We start from the raw sequence: 16,068 nt of genomic DNA, 5'->3' as shown, positions 1-16,068 counted from the left end.
TATTTTATAACCGTGTGCCTTTCCCGTATTCGCGTGTGTTCTTGGATGCTCGCGCGTGGTCCGTGAATCTGGTACTTAATTTTTGATGTGCGGCTCAGATACCAAAATAAAGACGGATTCAATCGGTTCTTTCTTATTATTTCTTTTTTTTATTTCGATTATAGACGTTTTAACCTTAAGGTCATTCGCCACTTCGGGTTGGAAAAATCTCTTATGAAAAATTTCTAATCCTATGTGCGATGTCGGGACTTGAACCCAGGTGCGCTGCGTACAAGGCAATCGATTTACCAACTACGCTACGCCCACCCCTTTTATTACTTCCTCTTTTCTTTCTTAAATAAGCAGTAATTTCAAGAAATGGGGATGGGAGTCAAAGGAGACATAAAAGAAATTGAAGCAACTTACTAGATACGCGCCGATGCCTGAAATGAATCGTAAGTCTTACTGTAATGTTAAAATCCAATTGATACAAACATTACAGTAAGGCGGGGCTAGTTGATGGAACAATGACCTCGGAACATGTCTGGCACTGTACACGAAATGGGTCATCGGAAAGTCAATTGAGCTAACACCTACCCAAATCCATGAACCAAGTTAATTGCATGTATGTTTAAGGGAAAGGGGGAGGGGAGCTAAGGGTTTCACTGCGAAAAAAACACTTTTTTTGCGAATTTTTTTTACAAATTTGGTTGAAGCGAATTAATCAACATTTTTGTTCGTTATAATGTATCATTTCAAACACATTCTGTAATTTTTTCATGCAAAAATATAGACAAGCGGCTCGGCGGCGCTTCGTTTTTGCAGTATAACCTGCTATTCAAAAACTACTTAACCGATTTATTTTAAATTTTGCATAAATATTCTATGTAAAAATACCTACGCTGAGTTTTTGAGATAATTTTTGATTGAGGGGGTTTTTTACTCATGAACTGACGGAATTTTTAGTAAAAGATAGCAATTTTTATTTCAAATGAGTAAAAAACAACCTTAATTGAAAAATTATCCCGAAAACTCGTCGTAGGGGCTAGATATTTTTTACATAGAATGCGTATGTAAAGTTTGAAATGAATCGGTTAAGTAGTTTTTAAATGGCAGTTAACACCGCAAATCGTGTTTTTTTTTCAAAGACGTTCTACAAAAAGCTTCATCTCCGAGTCGCTTGTCGATATTTTTGCATAAAAAATTTACAGAATGTTATTGAAATGATGCATTACAACACACAAAAAATTTGATTAATTCGCTTCACCTGAAGTTTTAAAATACTTCGCAAAAAAGTGATTTTTTTTCTCGCTGAATCCCTTAAACCTTAAATACATGCAAACCTCTTTTGTAAATGTAAATCACTACTAGTTAGAGCAAGATAGGATGGTTAACACACACACACGGCTTAGATGCTAAAATAAAATGAGTTCTTCCATATCACTAGAGTTCCCGATTATGTCGCCATGGAAGGTGCTGTCTAGTGGTTATGAGTTTTATTTTTTGATTGGTCCAACTGAGTGTATGGGCCTAAGTTACTAGGACGGAGAATAATGATTTCCGGACGTAACCGATTCATGATCGCGCGAACACGGACGTTTGTAGGTTCGCGTTTGAAGCATCGTAAGTTCTAAAACATTCGGGGTGTTATCAAGTTAGCCCGATCGTGGACGTAGGTGTGCGTTATTGATCGCGAAGGGCTTAAGCGTTCGTATATTAACGTATTTGTTGCATGTACACGCATAGGGTTCCGGGTCATGTTGCCAGGAAACTTGTTTTTCAGTGGATATGAGAGCTTTCTTTTTTTAATTGGTCCAATTGAAGGCATGTCTGCTGGTGCTAAGGATAGAGTACTTCCGGAAGTGACCGATTCATGATCGTGCGAGCGCGGGAGTTTTTAGGTTCACGCACGAGACCGTGTTTGAAAATTTGTAAGCGCTGAGACGTTCACCTTATCACCGGTAGGTTATCATGTTTGCGAGATCGCGGGTGGTCGCGAAGGGCTCAAGCATTTGTATGTTCACGTGTTTGTCGCGTGTATGTGACTTCGCGTGTATCAATTCGATTATATAATTATGTGGCGTGTATTCTTGAATGATCGCGCGCGGACCGTGCATCTGATGCATAATTTTTAGTGTATGATGGTAAAGATGGTAGAAGAGAGTCAGTTTCCCCATACCACTTGACTTCCCGGTCATGTCGCCATGGAACGTGTTGTCTAGTGAATATGCGCGTGATTATTTCTTGTCCAACTGAAGGAATGAGTCTAGGCTGCTAGGACCGAGGTTAGTCATCCGGGCGTGACCGTCTCAAGATCGCGCGAGGCGTGGGTTAATTCTTGAGACCGCGTTTGTAAGTATATATGTGCTACAACGTTTACTTAACTACCAGGGTATTTTAATGTTGGTGAAATCGGGGGCGTAAGTATGTGTTATCGCGAAAGCCGCGAGCGTTGGTACGTTTTTACGTATATGAGTATAGATAGAGTGTAGTATAGAGATATCGTATTAAAACGAATCAGAACATGCCAAATAAAGCAAAATAAGATGCAACGAGATTGATTAGAAGTATATACATTGACCGATACTATTTTGGTATACATGAATAACGATAAAGCAGACTAGTAGAAGTACAAAAGAAACAGACTAATGAAGTAGAAGACAAAAAAACACATATAACATGCAACCAAACTAATTTAACTCGTTTAAATGCAACAATTATTGTTTATTTATCATTAACGACAATTGCATTCTGTTAGAATTTCAACATGACCGAGAATGGATGATTCACGTGCGCCGGAAAATTAATTGTGCCATAATTTATCAAGTCCAACCTTCCCTAATGAATGGAATCGAATGTATAAAGTGAAAACCGGAAATGTTAGACATTATTCTAGCATATACGCCAGTTCTGCGTTCATTCCCTGACCCAACTGTCACAAATACTCAGACGAACACATACACATACATAGACATACGACTAGCACAAAACAATTGTACACTAGTACTAAAAATTACAATTATTACAAAACGACAACTAATAGATTTCTACGTACGTATTTTTTAAATTAATTTGATTGTTAAATTAATGTATTTATTAAATTAATTTAATTAACCTGTGCACTATGACGAAGTCGACCGATAAATGGACGCGCAAAGACCCCCACCATGAGCTCCGTCTACCAACACTGCCGTTAAACTGTAGAGCAATGTCATCAAACACGGTCCACAGCAAAAGTCAATCCAAGTCGACCCGCCAGCCGGCCACGCAGTCGCGCTAATGTTTGAGCGTTAATATGCGCAGGTACAGAGTATGAAAAAAACACAAAACAAAAAAGTCGCATAAGCCCTCTCGGTCTCCTCGATGCACCACTATCGAGGCGCAATGCAATAACCATCTGCAAGCAATTGTTCTTTAGCACTGATGCACGCAATATGCTTGATGACATTTGCAATACCGTCAAACCACTCAACCTAGAGAAAGGGACATCATGACATATAAAACTCAAAACAAAATTGTCCACGCTATATTCGTCATGAAATGGGCTTATTTTGTACGTTTACTGTTAAAATGAGAATGATGTAGTAGATGTAGTAGTGAACCCACCATCAGTGCAAGGGCTACGCCAGTGGCTGCAGTTGTTTTTAACAGCAAAGCCAAATTTCAATTTATCGCTGTATGAAGGGCCAAAAAGAGTTGGATCCATAAGCAGAAGTTCTTATGCGCACTCCACAGGAACAAATAATCTCCTTCCAACTAGAAAATCCAGACGTTTGAATAGCAACATTTGCGATACTTGTTAAGACACTACCTGATGGTTTGTGTGAGAAGAGCGCGTCAAACTTACCATACCATGACAGATAGGAATATCAACAATAACTACATAATTCTAAAAAATTAGGAAGCCAGTGCAGATATTACTATTTTCTGACTACAGACAGGTGATCCACGTATCCTAATGGAAAAATGCATATAACGAATGTAATGAATATAGTTAAATTAGAAATATTAAAATGTAATGAAATACTCTGAAGAAATAAAACGTAATTTATAAATTTAATATAAAATATGTATAAGGTAAATATAATTTTTAATAGAACTAGGACCTTAACAACTGAAATCCACATACGTCAAAGCGAGTCCAAGGAACGCTACCATTATGGTTACTTATATTCTGCATGTTAATATTGTACAAGCTGAAATATTATTACGACAATCTATGGGTCATTCCACGTCACATTCACATCCAAAATTTTTATTCCTTCCAAATTTTTTTCTTGCATAATTGACACGAATTATTTATGCTATATTGGGACATCACGTTTGATCAGTCGTTCGATTGAAACACATAGTGTGTTTTAGTTTTAAGGGATTTGCATCAAGCCGGCGCTAATCTATTCCGACAATAAGTTAGTGTCGGTTTCTGATGAGGCGAAGCCGAAACGCAACATAGTACGAATTTTTTGTTTTCGCTGAATATAATATTTTTTTTCAAGTTATTAGTTTTTGAAGTTTAATAATTTGAACATTTTTCAATCACTGATAACTCGGAAACGATTTGATATATGAGAAAAAATTATTAAATAAAAAAGATGCGTTTTGAAATAAGCATACCGAAAAAAAATTATAAAAAATTATTTCTTGTTATATAACTTATGAAATTTGCAATTATTTGAAACAAATTGATTTTTTTAAAAGCAGGACAAAAATTTTTTTACGTATTATTTTTTAAAATATTTAAAATATTAGGAATTATTGACACGAATTTTTAGCTTTGGCTGAATTTGATATGTTTTGCATGTTATGAGTTTTGGAACTTTATAAAATATTTCATTAAATTTCATAAATTTAATAAAATCGAACATTGGTATTGAAAAATACCCGATAACTTAAAAACTATTAGATTAGTGGAAAAAAGGATTACATAATAAAGTTGCATTTTCGCGTGATCTCATCGAATTTTTTTAATATTTGTTTTTGTTATGTAATTACAGAATACTTTTCTGCAAATGTCACAAGCAAAAAATTTTTTTAGCCAAAAGAAAATTTTTAACTTTTTTCAAATAATTTATAATTATATCGAGGATTATGTGAAAATTTCAGAATGGAACTCGAAGTATTTTACGAGATATTTTGATAATAACAGGCCTATCACTGGGCGTTTTGTATAAAATTGCCCTTGTTTTAAGTTTATAATAGAAATATCTCGTAAAGTATTTTGATATCCACTCCCAAATTTTTACACAATCTTTTTAACATGATTCTTAATATTTTAAAAAAATAATAAGTAAAAAAAATGGTCCAAATTTAAAACATTCAATTTGTTTCAAATAATTGCAAATTTCATAAGTTATGTAACAAAAAACAATTCTTTGTAAAAATTGTTCGGTAAGCTCATTTGAAAACGCAACTTTTTTTATTTAATATTTTTTCCATATATCGAATCGTTTCCGAGTTATCAGTGATTGAAATATGTTCAATTTATTAAACTTCAAAAGTTCAAAAACTAGTAACCTGAAAAAATATCATATTCAGCCAAAACAAAAAATACGTGTCAATTGTTTTTAGCTAAAGAATGCAAGAAAAAAATTTGGAAGGAATCAAAATTTTGGTTGTGAATCTGACGTGGAATGACCCCTATATAATACTTATAACAACTAAACACGAATGCCATAATATAACAAAAAAAATATAATGCACGTCAAAAATAAAATCTTAATAACTAATAAGTCAAATAAAAAGAATATAGTACATATAGTGAATATAATACATGAAATAATTATAATGAAATAAGATGATAACGACATAGTGCACGTGCTGCTAAAATAAACTGTTACTATAATAATAGAAGATAGTATATTATGTATCAGGAAAAATACAATGAATGGAATGCAGTACAGGTCGGACTCGATTATCCGGGGATTCGATTATCCGGGGATTCGATTATCCGTGATTCGATTATCCGGGGAAAATGATTCGATTATCCGGGTGTTTTGGAAAAAATCAAATTTCAACTATAATGTTTTATTATAGTGCTAATTCGATCATTGCAGTCAATAGAACATTTTTTCGGGCAATTGGGGGGTCTAGGGGTAACCTCCTCTCAAATTTTAACCTACCTCAAAAATAGCTTATATATGGGTTATTCTGCGCAAAGTGACCTAAAAAACAAAACTTGGAATCGACCTTCATGGATTGGAACCAGTTTTGAAGAAATTGTTCATTTAGAGCCAATATATAATAACCTAAATTGTTGTGTCGTTTAAACAGCCCCTCAGTCCATGGGAACACTCTTAACCTTTATGTGTCCGACGCGGTACCCGGATACCTTTTTAGGTTACAAATAATGAAATTCCGATGTTTTATCCGTAGCTGGAAATTGAAACTTTGTGACATCTTAGAACTTCACTAAGTCAAGCTTTTGGGATAATAATGTTTTTGATGTAGTAAGAAGGAAGTGAGGAGGGGCTCCTGAATTTTTTACTACGTCACAGGCCGACGTGGATACCCGGGTACCCCCAAAACTGAAATGCCAATAACTAAGGTAATTTCCCACCGATTTTGATGCTTTTGGGTGTGTTGGATTCAAGAACTCATCCACTTTTAGACTTGGTAAAAATGAATCAGGCTATTTCAACCGTTCCCGGGAATCCGGATTTCCGGGAGCATGTTCCAGTGCTTGGATACTATTTGTGAATTTCAATGGAATACTAGCAATATGGGTATCAAAATTCTTGGCATAGCATCAATAGGCTGTATCTCGTGGTATTGGAACCATTTGGTGATTTCACCCCGGAACGGACATTCCGGAGCAGGTTCCCGTAGGGCCGTGAATGACCATTCCATTCCAATTCCATTTTTCAAACTACCATAGTGTCCCGTAACAATAAATAACAGACTTCCGAAACAATTTGAAGAGTTTTGATACTCATTTTTCTAGGGCATTATTTAAATTTACAAATCATACCCTAGTATTGGAACATTACTCTGGAAAATCCGGATTACCAAGAACCAGATTCATTCATCCGGTTCAATGTTACAGAATCCAAAAGTGGACGACTTCCTGAATCTAAAACATCTAAAAGTGTCAAAATCGGTTAAAGGAAGCCATAGTTATAAGCATTTTAATTTATTGGTACTCGGGTACCCTGGTTGGCCTGTTATAAGTGTTTTTTGTTGGACACATAACGGTTAATTTTAACTAATTGTTTAAAAAAATGTTTTTCTTTGGATAGTACATTTTCCTCGTAATACATCGGTTACTGTAGGCCACATAAAATGTCATTATACCTACATTGCTCGGTCGGTTTCTGGCTATCTCTTGGCATAATGATGACATGCTTCTCAGGATTCTGTTTGGATTCTGATCGAAGTTTTCTCTCATCCCAATGGAATCTATTTCAGAACTTCGATTCAATATTTATCCGTATTTCTACGGTTTTTTCCTCTGAATTGTGATGCAGGATTCTAGAGAAAAGATTCTTAAATGTCTAGTGGAATCTTTCTCAAGATAGAATTCTGCTGAAGATTATGCTTCATTCCAGATACTGATAGAGTCATGGCCCTATTATCATTGGAATCCGGTGTAATGTTCTGATGAATATCCTGCTTTGAGTTCCAGTGGACCTTGACACAAACAATATTGCTCTTCTCCCATTATCCCATTCAATAAGTGATTCCTGTTCAGAATTCCTATAGCATCTTTAATCCGTTCGTGCCCTTCTGGTTGATGAACAACCATGTTTCTATATGACTATAACTTTTGGTTTCCACAACGTAAAGTAAGGCTAATAATTGCGACTAAGATCTTTCATTTGAGAGCTAAAAGTTATAAATATTAGCATCAGAACAGAAGTTATTACAATTAATCTGATTGGGTTCCGCTGAAGCAGTACTGTCATCGATAGTTTCTGTTAATGGCGAAAATGAAATTTGAGAATATTTTCTTAGCCTATTATTGAAAACTGCTAAAACTTTCTAATTTAGATTGCCTTAATTACCTTTTTCATGCAATTGGACTAGATCGGAAGGTAAATATTGAGCAGCTGCAAAAGAAGCACCTATCTTTCTTAAACCAGGTTTTTCGTGTTTCTTGACGCCAACAGTTTTAAGCAAAAAAAAAGTTTTTGGACCCTATACGCGGTTGAAAAAAGTTGGTCAAGAAATGGTTAACGAGATTCTGAAAAGTGGCCCGGCCGTCACTGGAGGTGATTTCAATTCTTGGGTAGCTCAAGCAAAGATGGATGATAGGCTAGGGCTAGGATGAGGGCGCCAGCAGTACTTCTCGCTGAGGCGCCCGGGAACCTGGTAGTCCTTCGCTAGTGACAAGTATGAGTGGGACAGTTTGCGAAGACTACACGCGTAGTTATTACCTGACAATCCAGTATTGGTCAACTAAATGATGCTACAAGAACAAGGACAAGGATTTCTTTGTGGGTGTGCAACACGCACTCTTCTAATTAGAATGACTAGACATGTTAGCTGTGATATATTCCACTCCACGTAAATTAAACTGGAGCCAAGAAACAGACGACCCCCAGTTTACTTAATAACTTTATTTTTTCTGGTATTCGAGTAATCGAATCAGTTACCTCGGAAAATCTAAGCCCTGGGTAATCGAGTTTGACTTTTATTGCAAAAGACACACCTTATCAAAAAGTTTATCTTAGAATTCTTGTCAAATAGCTATAAACAACTGATACATATCTTTAACTCGTTACCAATATGAATAATAAATGAAAACCAACTGAAAATACAAATCACACCCTGAAAGTCTGAAAAATCGACTAGGGCCAAAATAGGTACATTTACATTTACCATAATAGGAAAATTTGCACTGGTCATTTTATTTCCTATTTCTCCACGAATGAAGCTTAAATTCATGAAATAACGCAAAAAAAAGTTTGATTCGATTATCCGGGTGATCCGATTATCCGGGTGATCCGATTATCCGGGGTGAGATTTTTTTCAAATCCCCGGATAATCGAGTCCGACCTGTATAGTTATGTTATGTATATAGCAAATATAATGTTTAATAAAAGATGGATTAAACCCCAGTCCGACATTCACGCCTGAAATTCATATCCGGCAACAATACAACTAGGGTTCGTCGCGGTTGCGGTATTTACCGCAACCGCGCGGTATTTACCGCACCCGCACCGCAAAAACTGCGGTAAGACACTCTTTCTTGCGGATGCGGTGCGGGAAATGAGCATTTACCGCGCGGTATTACCGCAACCGCACTTAAAAAAATAATTGATAAGTCAGCAGTCTGCATTAAAAAGTGAATTAAAACTTTGACTTTTACCATTTAAGAACGACGAAACTTATTACCTTACAATAGGGAAACATAATAAACATTTGATTGCTCTAATTTCCATGAACTTGACAATGATTGGAAAATAAATCCAAATATAATTTGTATTTGACCTATCGCTACTTGATTTTTTACATTATGTTTATTCTAATATGATAAAACAATCTGTTACTAAGAAATAAAATCTATAAGCTGTGTCCAATATAATTTGGCATTAGTATTTTTACGACATATTTTGAACACTTTTAAAAATTTACAAGCGAACCTTTTCAAATATATAAAATGCACAATACAATCATTGAAAAACAATTGAATTGCACTGTCAAATCCAATTTAAAAATGCATCATTTCTCCCGTTTCCACTTGACAATCGTGGAATTATGAATCGTTTACGATGACATTTTCTCACTGTGAATTTTGATTAAATTGGAGAACTTTTGATTAATTTGGAGAACTTAAAAGTTTTCCTATTGATTGCTGCGGAAGAACGTTCTTGTATGTATAATGATGAAGTACATGTAGGGTTCGCAGTACCGACCCTTTTTGTCGAGAACCGGTACTACGGTACTGAAGCCCTTTTTTTAAATTCGAAAAGAGCTTCAAAATGAAATTGAATGCTGAAACTGATGACCTTATTCTCAGATGATTGATTTGTGCTGATCAAAAAACATGTTTATTGTTTTTAATTGATTCGGAATTGCATGACTCATTTCAGCAGAAAATATTTTTCGCATGCGGCACCTTCTTTTATTTCGAAATCTAGGCCACTATGAAATCAATAACTGCTAAGCGGTGCGACTTTTATCGACTTTAACAGAGGGTAAAAGTAAGAAACACCATTAATAACAGTAAATCAAAGCGAGAATGGCAGTAAATCCGAGCAGGTTGCTCGCTTTTCCTCTCTTGATTTGCTGTAAATTGGTTTCGACCTGCATACCAAGGCTCTTTGCTTTCCTGTAAACTATGGAGCTTTGCTGAATTTTCCTATCACTAATAATCACAAATCGCCCCATTGGAGTAGCTCCTCATGTCTAAAATTGTTAGCTGCTAAATCGCTGTTCTTTATTTTATAAATGAAGGTTTAAGAGCAAACCAAAGACATGATTTAGACCATAGTCTTATTACGTACCACCCAGTAAAAAATGGAACCAATCAAAATGTCGCTAATAAAAAAAATCATAGCAAATTTTCACGTCTCTTACGCTAGATGTGAATATTATGAAATTTAGTACAAGATCGCTAAAATTTAATAATAACAATATAAAGAATTTAAACATTCTGTTCAGTACAACGGGAGCTAGTAATGTTTAACTTATAGAAGGTAATTAATATAATTAAAAGTCATCTTGCAGACCGATATTTTGAAACATGTCCCCTTAGAGAATCCACATATTTTTCATAAAAAAATTGTATGGTACCGAAAATACCGGTACTGGCTTTTCTTCAGTACCGGTATTACGGTACCAAAAATGGGTCGGTATTCCCGGGATTTTCGGTACTGGTATTACCGGTACCACAACCCTAAGTACAGCTACATTTCATATGACTTCAGTGCTATGCTAAGATTTATCTTGTTTCGAAAGTATTTATCTCAAAATGTACGGAATTTTATTAATAAAACTTGCAAAGTGTCAACTTTTTAAATTTTTAATAAATGTTACATTCTGAGGAGTCCGTCAAAGTTAATGTACGTGTAAATAAGAGTAATATTTTATTATATTTGGTTATTCAAAAAAATTAATAATTTTTCAACACACTTTTCAAAAATACAGAATTTTACCGCATTTACCGCATTACCGCGCGGTGCGGTGCGGTAAATGCAGTGCGGTTGCGGTAAGCGGTGCGGTTTTATTATTTTTTTTGCGGTTGCGGTGCGGACTATCCATTTACCGCCCACATCCGCACCGCGACGAACCCTAAATACAACTAAAGTATTTCCTACGAAGAATGCCTTTACATTACATATTCTGTATGTTGACACATTCAAACTAGAAGAATGTTATAATATAAAATGTAGTAAGAAAAAAGAAATATAATATATAATGAATATTAGAGGAATTCCACGAAGATCCGTCCGAAAATCATTAAAATCGTGACTGACCATCTTAGATTCCGATGAAACTTTGCACGTTTCACCGTCATGGAAGACTAAATATTTTCCACAGGTAATAAGATTATTTTGACTCAAGAGCAACTTTTAAAAAGGGCGTAAACGTTTCTACATGTATGAATTTCAATTTTTTTTTGTTCGATTACTGTATTTTATACAGCAAAACTATCTAAGAACGAGTTACAGGGAATGAATACTTCTGCCTGAAAAAAACGCGGGAAAAAATTTTGTGTCATTTTTCAAAAAAACAAAAATTTATGATAAAAATTTAAATTGCGAAAAAAACCATTTTTTTAAATTTTTTATATTTTGTTACCAAAAACCTAAAGAGAAAAGAAACATTTTGAAAGTGATTGCAATAACTTCGTACATGTTTTTAAATTTCATACTAATTGACATATAAAATTGCAATTTTATTACAGAATATAATTCTAAACACCATATAAAATCAAAATGCATTTAGAAAAAATCTTCCAAAATGCGATAGATTTCGAGATATTTGAAATTTTGCTCCTTCAAAAACAATTAATTCGTGTAATTATGCTCTTTTTAAAAGTTATTCACGTTACCCCATCATAAAATGTCAAAAATTTAATGTTTCTCGTTTTAAAGACGTAAAAGCAACTTTTTTAGTGTATTTGGATCATGGAGAAGCTTTCAATAAAAAAGCTTTCCTAACAACAACTTTTGACATATTTTTATAATTCTTACTATTTGCAGTCAAAAATACAATTTTCTTTTTGAATATGATTCTAAACGCCATTTTAAATCGAAATGCTCTTAACAAAAATTTTCTAAAATGTAGTAGTTCTCGAGATATTTTAACTTTTGTTTTAACAACACAATTATTTTGTTTTATTACGACCTTTTCATAAGTTAGTCGCATTTCTCCATCAAAAATAATAGGTTTTTCAAAAGGCCCGTAAACTGGCCTTAGTAACAAAATTCTTGTCATTCCAAAAATTTATTGCGCCATAACTTTAGTAGTTTAATACTTTTAAGTACGTCATTTAAGAGAAGCAAATAAATACCATAAATTGAGAAACAAATAAGATTTTTTTTTTTATTTTCAGTTCATTAATTTCTTACGGTTTATTGCATGTTTAAAACAAAATGACTATCAAAAAACCATAAACCGGGCAATAATAAGGTTATCAAAATTCTTTCAGCACCAAAGAAAACTGGATGTAGTAAGGGATATGTAAATAGGCTGATGCGAGAGTGATATTGGAAACGAGAGGGAAAAACTACACTTCTTGCTTTATTTTCAGATCACTCGAACATGTCATTGCAATTATCTGAAAGTTCACAGCAAATTTCGATGAGATAGTAGTACTCTTTGTATCGAGAAAATTTTATATTTTTTCCACTGCCAAAGTTTTCTAACTTCACCGTAGAAATGTGAGTCGACTCGGTTTGTGAAATGTCAAAATATACAAATCTTGCCTACACAATCTGAAGTACCCAATAATATTCTTTCATAGTTACAAGAGGTTAAATATAGTATAACGATCCCGAAACATATGATTGTAACTCCATTTTGGTAAAATTAGCACTTATTCAAGTGAGAGACCTATCATGATAACACAATTATGTTTACAAATTCTAGAGCAACTACCTTCAAAATCCTCAAGACAACCAGCAGGGACTGCTGCATTCCCGGCAAACTTGCTCATATCTGCTTTTAAAATGTACCAACGATCGTACCTTTCACCAATCCCGACAGAAATAATAATACCCGAAAACGAAAGAACAGCTTTCGGTCGGCCTTTCTTTTCGTCCCAGATTCCCGGTGAAAACGGGTTTCCATTCTCGAATGCAGCTTTGGGAAGAGAAGAAAGAATTCATTCGGGTCCCTTCATACGGTCGAAGGTAACGAACGGATCAGGATCGCTGCCGCAACGATGCAAAGGTGCCACACCAACCCGGCCGGCATTAGATGTGACTGGTTGTGGATCATTTCCATCCTGCTGCTGCTGAATGTGCACCTGTCGCACCAGTGGGGCCATTGGTTCGGTGGAGGTCCAACGGGTGAGTTGAGTTACTTTGCGGGAGTTATCGGCCCAAACGACATTCTTTGTGCGAAAAAGCTGGTTGGTCGGGGGACGAAACTACCGATTGATATCCCGTTTTCCATATCGGTGAGTAGTGAAATATGTTGCCGCGGTACCGTTCGGTTGCATCGGATAACACCTGTTTTTTTGTAGATTCCAATCCGGGCATACAACGTGGAAGCAGTTGAGTACGACAGGCGCGGTTTTCTGCTAGGCATAAGAAGCGGTGCACTGAACAGCAATTCTATCACCTTGTTCATTTCTGGACCTAGGACACTGCCGTACTACGTTATGGTAGACTTTTATTGTACCCCTTAGCGATTTGTGTGTAGGAAATATAAACTGACCTGCTCTAATAAAGCACTATTTAACGACCCTCGGGATCGAGTGTCCAGTTTTTTTTTTTCATTTTCGACTTGCCAATGTAGGTCATCAAAGAGAAAGGCGTACCAAACTCGAATGGTCTCAAAAAAAAAAGTGCAGACGTGTATGTAATTGAATCACGCTGACCCCTTTTGCGTGCCGAGCAGGACGATGCATTGATGTGCATTCTCCCTCATGTTTGCGTAGGATCGACCCAACCCTTTTCCACGCGATGATGAAACAGGATCCATTGTCCAAGGATGCGTCGTTGGTCACGTTGCACAGTAACTTCATTAGTATGCATGCGGGGCTAGGCAAAAAAACAGGCGAATAAATCCTGTTTCTGTTGAGTGGCGGAAGTTTGCGGCGATGCATCTGTTGGTTCGCAAAGTGGCACACTGTATTGCAAAAATATTTAGATAACTGCAATATGTCACGATTAATGAACGCAAATTTGGGGCACTTAATTGAAATATTTTTAAGGCACAGAAAAGATCAACAGAGGGACTTACAGGTACTGGCGGCTCCAGAGACGGACACGGGGGAACGTGATCCTTCTCTATTCAGCGAGAAGGTATTTTGATAGAAAGACAATTTAGTCCAACAATTTTCTGTGATTCTTTAGTTAACATGCCACCAAAAAATCTGAATTTTATCGTTGACGTAATTGCAAACATTGCACAATTCAACAAACCGTAATTCGCGAAATGACAAAACATAATCATGTTCCGCTCAATTTCACATGAAACATATACTTTACATGCGCAATGACATAATATTACACATTCAGAATAAACGCCATATGTGGAGTAAAAGTACGTGATTTACGAAATTCAACGTCATGTAAAATTAAAATCAAACGTAAAACTAAGTCATTTTTGATGCTCGTATAAGTCAGGGTTAAGAGACGTAAATTGTCACGATTTTTTCTAGGTGTGTGCTAATCTTTTTGCAGCTATCAATGGGGTTCAATTTAATTTGTTTCTTTATAACACGTATTAACCAAGTCAAACATTACGTACGGTTTTTGTTTTAGTGTTTCGGATTCTCCTCGTCAGTAACTAGCACCAACTGCGTGTCTAGTTAGACGATGTATCTAAGCTAGTACCCAAATTAGCACTAGTTACTAGTGTTAACTAGTGCTAATTTGGGTACTAGTCAAGACACCCAGTTGGTGCTAGTTACTGACGAGGAGAATCCGAAACACTAAAACAAAAACCGTACGTAATGTAAGGTATGTGTCCTTATGCACAAAAAAACTTGGTATCGTCCAAAATTTTCCCATTTGGGAATTTGCATAATTTCAGGCGTTTGGGTCTTCAAACCATAAGACAGTTTCGGTTCATATTCTTCGTCGGCAAACAGAACTTCTGTGCTTACTATCGAGACATCACTCGGTATAAGCCAGTTGTTTAGTGTTCACGCAAGACGTGTGACTTTTTGGATTTTAGTGTCTAACTAGTGCTAATTTGGGTACTAGCTTAGATACATCGTCTAACTAGACACCCAGTTGGTGCTAGTTACTGACGAGGAGAATCCGAAACACTAAAACAAAAACCGTACGTAATGTAAGGTATGTGTCCTTATGCACAAAAAAATTTGGTATCGTCCAAAATTTTCCCATTTGGGAATTTGCACAAGTCAAACATTTTTCGTAGTTTAAATAAAGTTTAGAAGCAAAAGAAATTTAGAGTGTAGGGATAGTGTATTTTACTTATTGAGAATCTGCATTGTCAGTGTAATAAGATGGCTTGTAAAACACAGCTCCATTTATGTATTGGCGTCACTAGTCCAGAAAAAAATGGCAAAACATTTTATAACAAAGATATAGTATCCCGTCCCGCATAAAAGATAATTTGTATTAGTGTTTTTCTATAATTTTGCATGATTCGACAATAAACACACCTGTCCGCAAGTTATTTCTGTCACTTGAGGTATTGCTTTCTGTTTAGAGATGGTCAGGATTCAATTTTATCGAATCCGAGCCTGACCCGTACCCGATAGCTTGAATATTGCAAAAACCGCGCCCGACCCAAGTCCGAAAATTTAAAAATTTAAAAACCCGCACTCGAGTCGATCCCGAGAATGAAAATTTTGTTAAACCCAAACCCTCAAAAATTTTAAATTTAAGATACTCGATTCGAACTCGATTTTTTAATATAGAGAACCAGCAAAAGATCCCGAAGATTTTGAATATTAAGCACCCGAACTAGATACTAAGCTTATCTAAGAACGGTAAAATCACA

General features: G+C 35.6%; 1 protein-coding gene across 1 annotated transcript in view; it reads right to left on the bottom strand.

Annotated features, from left to right (window-relative positions):
* LOC131688174 (uncharacterized) overlaps positions 1–13,414 on the bottom strand; it is a 147,090-nt gene extending 133,676 nt beyond the window's left edge. The window contains exons 1-2 of the mRNA XM_058972340.1: positions 13,270–13,414; positions 13,113–13,227 (exon numbers count right to left, since the gene is read on the bottom strand). Of these exons, the coding sequence (XP_058828323.1) occupies positions 13,113–13,227; positions 13,270–13,414 (260 nt within the window). The remainder of the gene's footprint in view (positions 1–13,112; positions 13,228–13,269) is intronic.
* Between the last annotated feature and the right edge of the window lie 2,654 nt (positions 13,415–16,068).

Source organism: Topomyia yanbarensis, chromosome 3 (assembly GCF_030247195.1).
Source record: "Topomyia yanbarensis strain Yona2022 chromosome 3, ASM3024719v1, whole genome shotgun sequence".
Taxonomy (NCBI): domain Eukaryota; kingdom Metazoa; phylum Arthropoda; class Insecta; order Diptera; family Culicidae; genus Topomyia; species Topomyia yanbarensis.
This window is presented reverse-complemented; position numbering and strand designations above follow the sequence as displayed.